Source organism: Antechinus flavipes, chromosome 5, assembly GCF_016432865.1.
Source record: "Antechinus flavipes isolate AdamAnt ecotype Samford, QLD, Australia chromosome 5, AdamAnt_v2, whole genome shotgun sequence".
Taxonomy (NCBI): domain Eukaryota; kingdom Metazoa; phylum Chordata; class Mammalia; order Dasyuromorphia; family Dasyuridae; genus Antechinus; species Antechinus flavipes.
The window spans coordinates 41,014,097-41,027,368 of NC_067402.1; the positions used below are offsets into that span (position 1 = coordinate 41,014,097).

The 13,272-nt window shown below is 38.6% G+C and overlaps 1 protein-coding gene across 2 annotated transcripts in view; it reads right to left on the reverse strand.

Moving 5' to 3' along the window:
* EXOSC7 (exosome component 7) overlaps window positions 1-13,272 on the reverse strand; it is a 41,307-nt gene that overhangs the window by 11,593 nt on the left and 16,442 nt on the right. For both annotated transcript variants that reach the window (XM_051961882.1, XM_051961883.1), the window contains exons 4-5: window positions 12,547-12,712; window positions 805-875 (exon numbers count right to left, since the gene is read on the reverse strand). In XM_051961882.1, coding sequence (XP_051817842.1) covers window positions 805-875; window positions 12,547-12,712 — 237 coding nt within the window. The remainder of the gene's footprint in view (window positions 1-804; window positions 876-12,546; window positions 12,713-13,272) is intronic.

The following is a 13,272-nucleotide window of genomic DNA, read 5'->3' on the forward strand; positions in this document are numbered from 1 at the left end:
AAAGCAATCTGGAACTATATCCAAAAGGCTATCAAACTGTACCTACCTGTTGACCCAGCGGTGTCATTACTGGGTCTGTATCTCAAGGAAATCACAAAGGAAGAAAAAGGATCTACATGTGCACAAATGTTTGTAAGCAGCTCTTATTGTGGTAGCAATGGATTGGAAAATGAGTAGATGCCCATCAGTTGGGGAATGGCTGAACAAGTTCTGGTATATGAAAGTAGTGGAGTACTACTGTTCTATAAAGATTTGGTTCTTCTCAGTGGTTCAGTGATTTAAAGCAATCCCAACAGACTTTGGACAGAAAAATGCCGAAAAAGAACTAAGGAGACTGAATGTTAAACAATACATGCTATTTTCACTTCTTTTTTCTGTTTTTTTAATCTTCCATGTTTTTTTCCCTTTTTGCTCTGATTTTACTGTCCAAACAGGATTCATAAAGCAATGTGTATTAAAAAATAAATAAACTTAATACAATAAAAATAATAAATAAAAGAGTGACTAGGGCCCAAGGGAAGGCAGTAAGAGTGTGAATATAATGTTATGAACTCTAGACTAGATTCTGTGGAAGTCAAATCATAATAAAATCTGAAATGGCTACAAGGAGATAGAGAAGGATCAGAACAGGATGATTCTGAGGTTGTGATCTTGGGTGAATGGAACAGAATGGAATGAATTCACCCTCAATAGAAATAGGGAAAACATTTTCTTCAACCGCCCAAATGCTTTACATTTTCAGATCACATTCAGTGAGCACTTCAGGTCTGCTTTCATGGGAAACACAAGGCTCATAAATCTTACCTTGTATTGAAGAGAGCAGCCTTTACAGCAATGGAGATGGCATCAAATAAATTTCCACCACACTCCAATAACTGAGGGAGAAAAGAGGAAAAAGAGGTACTTGTTATAGCTAAGCATCAATCATACCATGCAAAGGGCAGAACCAATGGAATAAACAAAAGAATAAACATTAGACTTTGTTTTTATCCTTGTCTTTCATTTAATTAAAGTTAGTATATATTATGCCTCCCAATTGTGGGAGGTCAGCAAGCTCTACTGGTTCCACTGGATGGAGAAAAAAGAAGCAAACAATTTTACAGGCATTTATTATGAATCCTTACTATATTCCATGCACTGTGGCAGGCAATAGGGATGAAAAATGAACTTGTGTCTGCCCTTGAAGAGTTCTACTGGGGAAGGCAATCTGTATGATAAGTCCACGTCAATGAAACAGTTGTATCTGAAGGCAGCTAGCTGAGCCCTGAAGGGAACAGCCCGTGCCAAGGGGCAGAGATGGAAGGGGCTGGAAGCTCACCGGACCATGTGCTATGCTGAAGAGGTCAGGAAGGTGCCCAAAGGCCAACATGGGAGAGGTAGGCTGACATCAGGTGGAGGAGGGATCTACCTGCCAAATGAAGGAACTGGTACTGAATATTACAGGACAAATGGAGTCATGGGAGCTCCCAAGCAGGGCAGGGGCGGGGTTAGACCTGAGCTTTATACACTTTACCAAAGACTGCATGGAGAACGGAGTGGGCAGGCAGGGCAGGGAGGCAAGCGAGGCATCCAGACTGGGAAGAGCCGACTCTGAGGCTGCTATTTAGAGATGCAGGAGGGTGGGAGGGCACCCCTCCAAAGAAAAAGGGATGTTTGGACCAAGAGGGGCTTGGGGAAAGGGCAGAAAACGAGTCCTGTTAGGATAGGCTGTGCTTCGGGTGCTTATCGGATAATCAATTCAAAATGTCCAATAAAAGTGGGCTATATAAGGCTGGAACTCATAAGAGAGAATGGGAAAGCCAGAGAACTTGATTCATAAATCTAACAAGCTACTGGTAGGGAAAAAATGGAGCCAAAAATTCAGGAAAAGATGAAATGCATTGACCCGTAGGGCTCTTGTGTTCTGCTTTGTCTCAGCCAATCTGCCCAGCCTGCCTCTCTCCTGGCCCTCCATGCTTTGGCTCATTCTTCTTCGTGAGCTCTCAGGCCTTTTCCAAACCACTCCTTTCTCTCACATTACCCAGGCTTGCCTCCTCCAATTGTCATAGGCTTGTTAAACGACTGTTGTGATTTTGTTCATAACATATGGCTGTAGGTTTCCATGGCTTTCCTTATTAGATATACAAGGATATATTACATGGACCATTCTTCTTCTGAGGAAGGTAAATGAAGATCGCTTACTATATAAGATATATACATACACACATTTATAAGCAGCTATATCGATGATTTTTGCCCCCATGTTAGGACTTTGGGTTTATTAGGTTTTATTTCCCTTCCCTTCTCAGAATTTGTGTTTGTATCCATATGTATAATCCCAAGAGAAAAGGCTAGAAACAGGCCAATAAAAGTGAGTGAATCTACATCTCACTTGAGAAAACAAACCAGTCATTTTTTCTGGGGCTGACTGAGCAATTTAGAGGTTGAACTCAAATGCCTATGTTAATTAACTACTGTCCCTCCATACCCATGTAGTTTTAGTTGCTCTTTCCTTTCATCCCTGAAACTAGCTGAAAAGGCTCTTGTTTCAATGATAATGTCCACTTGGGTCTAAACAGCCCAAGATCATATGTGATCATAGTTAAAATCTTCCACATCCCCCTTTTGTTAACTAATCTTGAGTGGATTGGGAAATAGTTCAATTTCAAGTCTTCATACTTCTCAAATAATGATTGAACTCAATGAACTCAATGAATAGGGAGGTAGGAGAAACAAATAACAAGGATCCCCACTCATCCACCATTCTAGAATCTTCGAAAAGGAAGGAGTCCACATCAGAGATGGGACTTTTTCAGGACCCCAAGAGTTGGCTAAGAAGCCATCTTTGAGGGAATTGTCTCACCAGTACCACAATATGCAATTTTGCAGGAATGCCCTCCTACCCCAGTTATAACTAGTTTTAAGGATGTCCTAATACATTTTTTTGGAGCACAACCATCTTGACGCATGGCTTTTCCTAGGGTAATGCTGAACACAGGAGCACTCAGAGAGAGTTCTGCTGTCAAGTATAGGAATTAAAATGGATCAATAATACCACTAATCTCTACTACAGCACTTCTGTACACATAGTATAATTATAACTCACATTTGCATCATGCTTCACAATCTACAAAGCACTTTACATACATTATCTTTTTGATTTTCATTTACAACCCTGTATAAAGTAGGGAGGGCAGAGGATCCATTTTAAACAGAGCAAAATTCAGTCCCCGAGAGGTTGATTTGCCTCTGGCCAGGGTCCTGGGCAGATCCTGAAGCTGATCCTAGTTTCCCGTCCCCAGAAGCCATGCTCTTCCCCCCTCACCCCTCTTTTCTTTTGACTGTCTCCAGCACTCACTCTGTACACAGATTACCAAAGTAATCACTGCTGACTTTTAAAGTAGTTTCTGATCCCTGATGAATGTCCTGAAAATAGAAGTGGATGTAAGAGTCAGAATACCCGTGTCTAAGTTAGGGTGCTGCCATGGACTAAGGGACCTTGAGGACGAAACAGCTGACTCCTAGGTCACTTCAGGTTTCCAGGACCTACTGAGACACAGAGGAAAAAAAAAGCACCATAAAATCACGCTCAGAGCCCATGTGTTGGCTAGGCAGTGGTGAGAGTGTTGGAAGTCAGGGAGACCCAAGGTGGAGTCTTCCATTAGTTTCCCCATCTGTAAAATGGGGGCAATCAAGAGACCTACATCCCAGGGTTGCTGCAGTCACATAGCTACTAAGTGTCTGCAACTGCATCTGAACTCTAACCTTCCTCATTCTGGCATAGCCCTCTACTGTTGTGCCACCTGGCTGACCCTATGACACAGCTGGTTAACAGCAGGAATGGGACTTGAACACAAGCTTTCTGGCTCCGGTCCTTTACATACTGCTGCCTCCTCCTTTGAGGTTAGATGAAAATTTTCATTTCCAATATTACTGTTAATTCACAAAAACATGCTATTTCTTCTCCGTGACATCAATTATGACCTTCCATCGACGAGAGCGCACGAAGGCCTCCTGGTTTTTAAGAGGGCACGAAGGCCTCCTGGTTCTTACTCTAGGTGACGGCCCACTTCCTCGTCCATTTGTCAGCAGGCTGCTTTCTCCAGCCGTGTCTGATGCAATCCCTCGCAGGCAGGAGAGGGCAGAGGTCGGCCTGGGATTTCATCGGTATAAAGAGCTCCTGGCCAACGACACTCCTTCTACCCACTCAGGGCACCACTTTCTCTGCAACCTCAGAGAGCATCGTTGTCGAGGGATCCCTGCAGACCCCAGAAATTAACTTTAGCTTTGTAAAACTGTACTTTTCTTTATTTTGTTAAAATAACCCAATTACATTTTAATCAAGCTGGCTGCAATGATCCCTCTGACCTAGACATAAGAAAGATAAAGTGATCTGCTCACCCAGGATTGTCATATAGTATGTATCAGTGATGAAGGAACTTGAACTCAGGTCTTCCTGGCTGGCAGGCCGGCTCTCAAACCACTATCCCACACTGCATCTAACACAGGACACTAAAGAAAATGAGCCTGACTCTCAGATCTCTACCTACCCATAGAAGCATTTCTACTGAGAGATCCAACTGCCAAAAAAATGGCTCAATAAAAATGAAATCCAACACATTATTATCCTGTCTCCTAAAGAGAGCAAACAATGGCCTAACATGGCAATAGACGCTGAATGTATAGAAAATAAACAGGGGCAAGCAAATATAATAAAGATGACAATACTACCTAAACTAATCTATTTATTTAGCGCTATACCAATCAGACTCCCAAAAAATTATTTTGATGACCTAGAAAAAATAACAACAAATTTCATATGGAAAAACAAAAGGTCAAGAATTTCAAGGGAATTAATAATAAAAAAAAATCAAATGAAGATGGCCTAGCTGTACCAGAGCTAAAATTATATTATAAAGCATCAGTTACTAAAACCATCTGGTATTGGCTAAGAAATAGACTAGTTGATCAATGGAATAGGTTAGGTTCAAAGGACAAAACAGCCAATAACTTTAATACTATAGTGTTTGACAAACCCAAAGACCCCAGGTTTTTGGGATAAGAATGCATTATTTGACAAAAATTGCTGGGAAAACTGGAACTTAGTATGGCAGAAACTAGGCATTGACCCACACTTAACACCGTATACCAAGATAAGGTCAAAATGGGTTCATGACCTAGGCATAAAGAATGAGATTATAAATAAATTGGAAGAGCATAGGATAGTTTATCTCTCAGACCTGTGGAAGAAGAAGGAATTTATGACCAAAGAAGAACTAGAGATCACTATTGACCACAAAATAGAAAATTTTGATTATATCAAATTAAAAAGTTTTTTACAAACAAAACAAATGCAGACAAGATTAGAAGGGAAACAATAAACTGGGAAAACATTTTTACAATCAAAGGTTCTGATAAAGGCCTCATTTCTAAAATATATAGAGAATTGACTCTAATTTATAAGAAATCAAGCCATTCTCCAATTGATAAATGGTCAAAGGATATGAACAGATAATTCTCAAACGAAGAAATTGAAACTATTTATAGACACATGAAAATATGCTCCAAATCATTATTAATCAGAGAAATGCAAATTAAGACAACTCTGAGATACCACTACACACCTGTCAGATTGGCTAGAGTGACAGGGAAAGATAATGAGGAATGTTGGAGGGGATGTGGGAAAACAGGGACACTGATACACTGTTTGTGGAATTGTGAACATATCCAGCCATTCTGGAGAGCAATTTGGAACTATGCTCAAAAAGTTATCAAACTGTGCATACCCTTTGATCCAGCAGCATTACTACTGGGCTTATATCCCAAAGAGATATTAAAGAAGGGAAAGGGACCTGTATGTGCCAAAATGTTTGTGGCAGCCCTGTTTGTAATGGCTAGAAGCTGGAAAATGAAAGGATGTCCATCAATTGGAGAATGGTTGAGTAAATTGTAGTATATGAATGTTATGGAATATTATTGTTCTGTAAGGAATGACCAGCAGGATGAATACAGAGAGGACTGGCGAGACTTACATGAACTGATGCTAAGTGAAATGAGCAGATGTATTCTGATGGAAGTGGATCTCTTTGATAAAGAGAAGATCTAACTCAGTTTCAATTGATAAATGATGGACAGAAGCAGCTACACCCAAAGAAAGAACACTGGGAGATGAATATAAACTGCTTGCATTTTGTTTTTCTTCCCGGGTTATTTATACCTTCTGAATCCAATTCTCCCTGTGCAACAAGAAAACTGTTCGGTTCTGCACAAATATATTGTATCTAGGATATACTGTAATCTATTTAACATGTAAAGGACTGCTTGCCATCTGGGGGAGGGGGTGGAGGGAGGGAGGGGAAAAATCAGAACAGAAATGAGTGCAAGGGATAATGTAAAAAATTACCCTGGCATGGGTTCTGTCAATAAAAAGTTATTTAATAAAAAAAAAAAAAGAAAGAAAATAAACAGAAATGTGCAGTACAGCCTTGTGAAGGAGCACAAAGCAAATCAGAAATTGAGCTATAAGATGTTTTGTGTTACATTGTTGGCCAAACAGTAAGACAGTCTGTGGTCAACACAGATTTCAAGAAACTTTCTCAACAAGCATATTTCAAATGATGTGAATGATGTGGAAAAAAATGCCCCTTGTTACTGAGTTAAGAAAGCAGGGGATTTGAAGAGGCTTGAAATTCAAGGAGTTGGTATTGGAAATAGCAACGCTTCCAGCCGAGTGCCCTCGGCCACCATCTTGGGCACCCCTGGAGGATGCGGCCTGGAGTGCTACAAGCAAAGCTCTCATGGCCAAGGTCCTCTGTCCTGCCAAATGGTTCAACAACACAAAGTGATTTCACTTTATAGATTAAAATGACTTCAAAGAAGAGGCTTTGCTATTGGCTCTGCTGTCACCCTGACAATTATGAGATCTTTCTATCTGACATATCCCTGGAACCTTTGTTGTGAGATCCTTGAGACTTGGCAGAGACTGTCTTAATGTAGTACTTGTATTCCCAGTACTCAAGACAGTACCTTGTACATATTAAGTGCTTAATAAATACTTTTGCTCATTTACTCACAGATACAGAAAAGCACAGCTACAAACCTAAATATTTATAGAGATTTGACAAATGTAATATGACTACATAATGCTACAATAGCTTTATTTTGTTATGCCACCTAGATATGGGACTTACATATAATGAATTTTTACCCTCTTTGCAAAACAATAGGAAACATTCTTCTTAAACTATATACAGAGACAGAATTTATGGAAAATGGTAATTATGATTTTGTTTTTCAAAGTTGTAAAAGGAAAATACTTTTTTTAAAAGTATCTTTTAAATATATTTAAAATTTTCCATGATTTTTAAGTCCTTTTAAAGAAAAAAATTATATTAGAAATTACATAGCTTTTAGTACTAACTTTCTCTCATACATATATTAAGGTTCTTTGAATACCAAAATGTCATTGCTTCCAGGTGCAACTTTTATGATAGACTGCCCACACTCAAAAACTTTTCTGATGAATTATTTTAGTGGAAGTGATTTCTATTATATCATTCACAGTCTCATTTATTTCTTTGATTAAAGCTGCATGACACGGCTAATTTTTTTCTGATCATGCACCTCTCATGACAAAAGCATCATAAATAAATAAAATCCTACTGTCTCCAAATAATTAAAAATAAGTCACCCAATTGCAATGGAGATTAACACAAGGAGTGTAGCAGGCTGCTACCAGTGAAGAATTGTGGAGAAAAAAGCAACAGAAAGCTTATCCAAAGAGAGATGTATGACCATTAAGGAAGTTCAGCTTGAAAGATTCAAGTGATAACTAATGAAAGGCTACATTATTCACCAGGATCATTTGTATAGTGTTCAGACTGACAGAAGGGAGCTCCCAGAACACTGGCTGGACCTTCTAAGTGATGCAATAACAAGTGAGAAGGCAGTGGCACAATACAGAAGAAAAAATGCTGATCGTGTCAGAGGCCTGGAATTTGAATTCCAGTTCTACTATTCTCTGTGCAAAGCAGCTCAAGAAGAAACTTGGCCATTTTGACCCTCAATTTTCCCATCTCTAAAATTAGATAGGCTGAACTAGATGATCACTGAAGTTCTATCCAGAAGACAGATTGTGATTAGCTCTGTTGGGTAAAGGCACACACTGGTGAGATCAAAGAGGAATTAAAATATTTATTACCTTTAAAAACTTGCTGACAATAATAAAAGAGTAAAAATGAACTGCAAATTTTTGCATTGAGAGGAAGAAAGTTTCCTAAAGTTTCTTTTTAATAATCATTTTGTTTGATGATGGCTATTCACAATCTATAAAATATAACTCTCCATTTAGGTTTCCAAGCAGATTATGGTTTTGAAAATATCACAAATATAGAAACTACTGAATTAATCTTTTCCAAAGATGATGATGAAAATCACTCACTTGTTTATCCCCTGAAATGGCTTTAATTCACACTGGACTCAGTAAGTGCCTACTATGGGTACTGTGCTAAGAGCTAGGGATACACAAAGAGTCAAAAAAGTCCCCATCCTCTTGAAGCTTACAATCTAAAGGAGGAGACAACAAATAGGCAAATATGTACAAACAAGCTCTATAGCAGAATAAACCAGAAATCACAAACCAGGAATTAATGGGAGTTAGGAAAGACTCCTTTTAGAAGATAGGACTGTACCTGGGATGCAAAGGAAGCCACTACACAGAGATAAGGAACAGCATTCCAACCATGGGAGACAGCCCAGTGAAAATGCCTAAAGTCCAGAGATGGACTGTCTTGTCCGAAGAGCAGCCTGAGGCTAGAGCCACTAGAATGAAGACCATGTGGCAGGAAGCAGAGAGAGGCTGCGGAGGGCTTTCAAGGTCAAAAAAAGCATTTTGTGTTTTATCCTGGAGATAACAGGGAGCTGCTGAAGTGGTCACGGCAGGAGGTTGGTGGGGAGACGACAAGGGCCTACACTACGGGTGGTCACTGTGGGAGGCTGGTGGGGATGTGATGAGGGCCTGCAGCCACTGCAGATTCCAGAGACACTACCAATGTGAGATTAGAAATGGGAAGTGAGGGACAGTGTGGAGTCCAGGATGACTCCGCGGCTGTGAGCCATCCAGTGACAGGAAAGGTCTAGAGGAAAAGGCAATGAGTTCAGCTTGGACAAGGCGAGTGTCTGATAAAGACTGGAGGTCAACATCGAACCTGAAGCAGGTGCTCATTAAAGTCCACAAGAGGCGAGATCGCCAAGAGAAGCAGTGTAGCAGAAGAGCACCCAGGAGGTGAGAGGTCCTGGTCAGAGGCATGTCCTGAAATCCTCACACCAAGGAGGAGAGTCCCACAGGATGCAGAAGGGCCGAGGAAGACAAAGACCACTGGGTTTGGCCACCAAGAGATCACCGGCAGCATTGGAGAGAGGAGTTTCAGTGGAATGAGCAGGTCTGAAGCCCTTGAGAGGAGGAGAGAAGACCAAGTGGAGGCCCTGATTGGGGACCTTTCTGGGAAGTTCAATCATAAGACAGTAGCGTGTGAGAGACAGTGACAGAAGCAGCAAGGGAGAGTTTTTCAGAATGGGCGAGAAATGGGTGCATTTGTGTCCCATAGAAAAGGAGTCCAAACAGAGGCTGGAAATAACTGAAGGAGCAGGGACATGGCAGACGCAACAGCCTGCTTAAGGCAAAGGGAGGGAATGGAATGGTTTGAATGGGTAGAAGGGTTTGTTAAGAAGTGAGACCATTTTATCATCAGAAGGCATTTGGGAGGTGGGAAATGAGTACAAGGGGCAAAGAGGGAGTGCATGGTAAATGGCTTCAATTTTCCCTATAAAATATAAGGCCAGGATCTCAGCTAGAGGACAGGTCCACTGAGAAGTTTGAGAAGGGATAAGAAGGCTTGGGAGAGCCTCTGAGGAAAGTGGTAGAATGAAGCAATAAGTACTACTGCCTAGCAGCAGTGAGGGAATATAGGCTACATAGTTCTACACTTGGATTTCTCTGAACTTCATTTTGAAAAAAAAAAAAAAAAAGTACACTTCCTAGGACTACATATCATAAGACTGTTGGGGAAAAATGTACTCTACAAAAAACTTGGTGGGTATACAGAGGCATGCTCTGGCAAATGTTTAACAACCAGCTTTCCACCAAAAAAATCATACACAACACATTTTGGGGTTTAACTTAAATTGCTGACATTTTATCTTATCGCTTTCTTAAATGTAGGCAATAAAATAAATAAATCAAGTCCTGATTGATAGGGTTTGAAGATTTTTGAGCTGTAAATGTGCATACTGAACATTTAACAATGGTTCTCACTAGCTAGCTTGAGCTGCTCCAGCACATGCTGATTAGAACTATTAGCAGTTATAATGGATAGAATACCAATGTAAATTGTGATAATATTTTAAGGTACCTAGGCTGTCAATCCTATCTTGAGTAGTATTAGTTTTGCACACAAATATTAAAATTTTCCTTGCAAAATGTTAAAAGCATAGGAAAATCTAACAAAAAACTAGCTAAAAACAAAACAAGCAAGGAAAAGAACAAGAAAACCTTTCAACATTGTATGAGCTGACTGTTTTACAAGCTTCTCTACTCTAATAAAAGTAAAATTAAAGCAACTTGCATCTAAAATAAACACCCTTTATTGATTCTCCTTAGACCATTATAATGGAAAATTCAAAGCTAAATCTAATTATGGCTTAAAATACAAAATTCCATCAATGTTAAAGGAAAACATTTATTTTCATGAAGAGGAAAATACCACTACAAACCCATCATTGTTGTGAAAATAGTAATTACATTTATGACAAGACAAATTTTACTTTACCATAAATGTATCAATAACACATGAAAGCAGTGTGGTATAGAAGGCAGACAACAAGTTTTGGATTCCATTCTTTGAAGATCTAAATAGCAGAGAAGGTACTGCTCTACAATGGAAAAGAAGGCCTAAAAGCTCCTGACAATTATGAAATTATAGGCCCAGTCCAAAAAGGAAATACAAGTCAACATTATAATTGCTCACTCGTGAAAAGTTAAAATAAAATTCTAGGGAGACTACCATTTCAAACTTTTTTAGAATTGGAAGGACCTCAAGTCACTTCATGTAGTTGAACCTGCCTCTCCTCCCATTTACAGATGAGAAACTGAAAACCAGAAAGCTGAAGTGATGCAGAACTGTGACTAAGATCTACCCCTCTTGATTCAAATGCAATGTACTTTCCACTGCCTTTTCCCTTTAAAAAAAGAAAGTCAGAAAAAAAGTTCAGATATCCAAAAGAAAATCTAAGTAAACTTTTAACATGACTATATTCCTGCTAGTCCATGATACTAATACAGTTATAACACGGTTACCAAATAAAGCTCTATTCCTGTAGTAGATGGTTTTTTATAAAATAGGAATAAAATAATGTTATTACAAAGTACTCTAAGACAATGACACAATACTTATCAGTGTAAAAGTCAGTCTAGAAGAATACGCCCATATCAATCTAAATTAAATTAAATCAAGAGAATTAAGTTCTATTGTTAGGATTTTTCTTCTCAAGACAAAAACAGTACTAAAATACAGTAAGGGAAAAATTTGGGCAAAACTACCAAAAAAAAATGAACAATGTAGTATATAGCTAAATTCCTACTGTCTATATTTTAATTTCATTGGATAGTCTTATGCTAATAGCTCAGGTATTGTTTTATTTTAAATCAGATTTCTTCTTCTTTTGGTGAAGACTCCCTAGAGCATGAATTTAATTTGCAATAATTGCTGGCTACAAGTATAATTTTTGAACCAGGTCTCACTAAATTACCTGGTAAAACAACATATAAACAGACTAACATGTTTCTCTTTGTACCAGTGATAAATATATGCATGCACTATATTTACCTAACATTAGGGAAAAAAATCAAATGGAGATTTTAAATTGTATTTTTAACCATTAGATTAAATTGTCTTAATAAAATGCTATGTTAGCCAACTGTAAGCAGTTATTAAAAATCAATTATTTTCTCATTAATTTTAATTTACAAAAATTCATTTGTTTCACTAGAACAAAAAAATAAAAAGTCCATTGTTACATTAGTGATATTTCTTTCTCATAAATTTATATTCATTGATACAAGATTACCTTTATCTCACTAAAACTTTGGGAATCTGTTTACTTAGGTCTTCAGATTTTTTTTTTAAGCTAAAGTAAGGTCTTTGGTCTTTTGAAGTCAGTTTCATAGGAAACAAGAAATCAATTTAATTCAATAAACATTTAATAAGAGGTTTTTGAGTTTAGAACAGTGTTGTAATAAAAGCACTATGTGATATAAAATTTAGATAAGATATGCTTTCATGAACCTTATTATACTCTGACAGAGAAATAATCCATACAGCACTTTAAAGTTACAAAGTGCTTAACCCACATTGTCTCATTTGATTCTCATTAAAAAAATATGTTATTAGCATGACTGCATGTTCTTTAATCCTGGTCATAATAATTTTAAAGCCCAGAAGCACAAGAGAACAGGAAAAGGGGCCTAAGGAAGGGTGCCAGCCAGGCAGCTTCCTACAGACCAGGACTCACCAACACATCCACATAGAGGATCCAGCAATGTTCCCTTGGACTGATGCAGAGGGATGTCAGGTCTATGCTGCCCTTGTTGTTAAATATCCGGTAGAGTGTGTTGGCAATCTCGGTGCCCAGGTCATCCCCTCCTCGGCCTTCAAATTCAGGAGTGGCGTTGGCTGAGCTACATCAAGAGACAAAACATGAGACCGGGGCTTAATTCTAGTTAGTGGAAGCAATGCCTGAAAGCCAAGAAACCTCACTGGAAGATGCTGCAATGAGGCAAACAACTCTCCTAACCTAATTTCAAAATATACACAAAGACTTCAATTAAGGGCTCTTAATGACTTCCTACAGAGATAGAAGAAAATCTATGGAGAATACAACCTGGGCTGGCAATTGTTAAGCACATGCACAATATAGACAGGGAAATAGTATTCAACTGTTCTTACAGAGTTATCTTTTATGTCCCTTCCTTTATGGCTATTTCTCCGAGATGCACATCTATTTTACAACAACTAAATGAAATGTCAAACATCTTGTTTAAAATGTAAATTAAAAAATAAAATTCCTTTGTCTGTCTGCACTGTAATACTGATAAATACAAGAAGAATCTTTAAAAATAGGTTGAAATATAACTTAGCTATATTATAATTATACATCCCAAATCATTATCCACCACCAGAACCAGAACTTAAAACCTGCAAGAGAAACATAGAGCAACCTTGCTATTTCACTCACCTG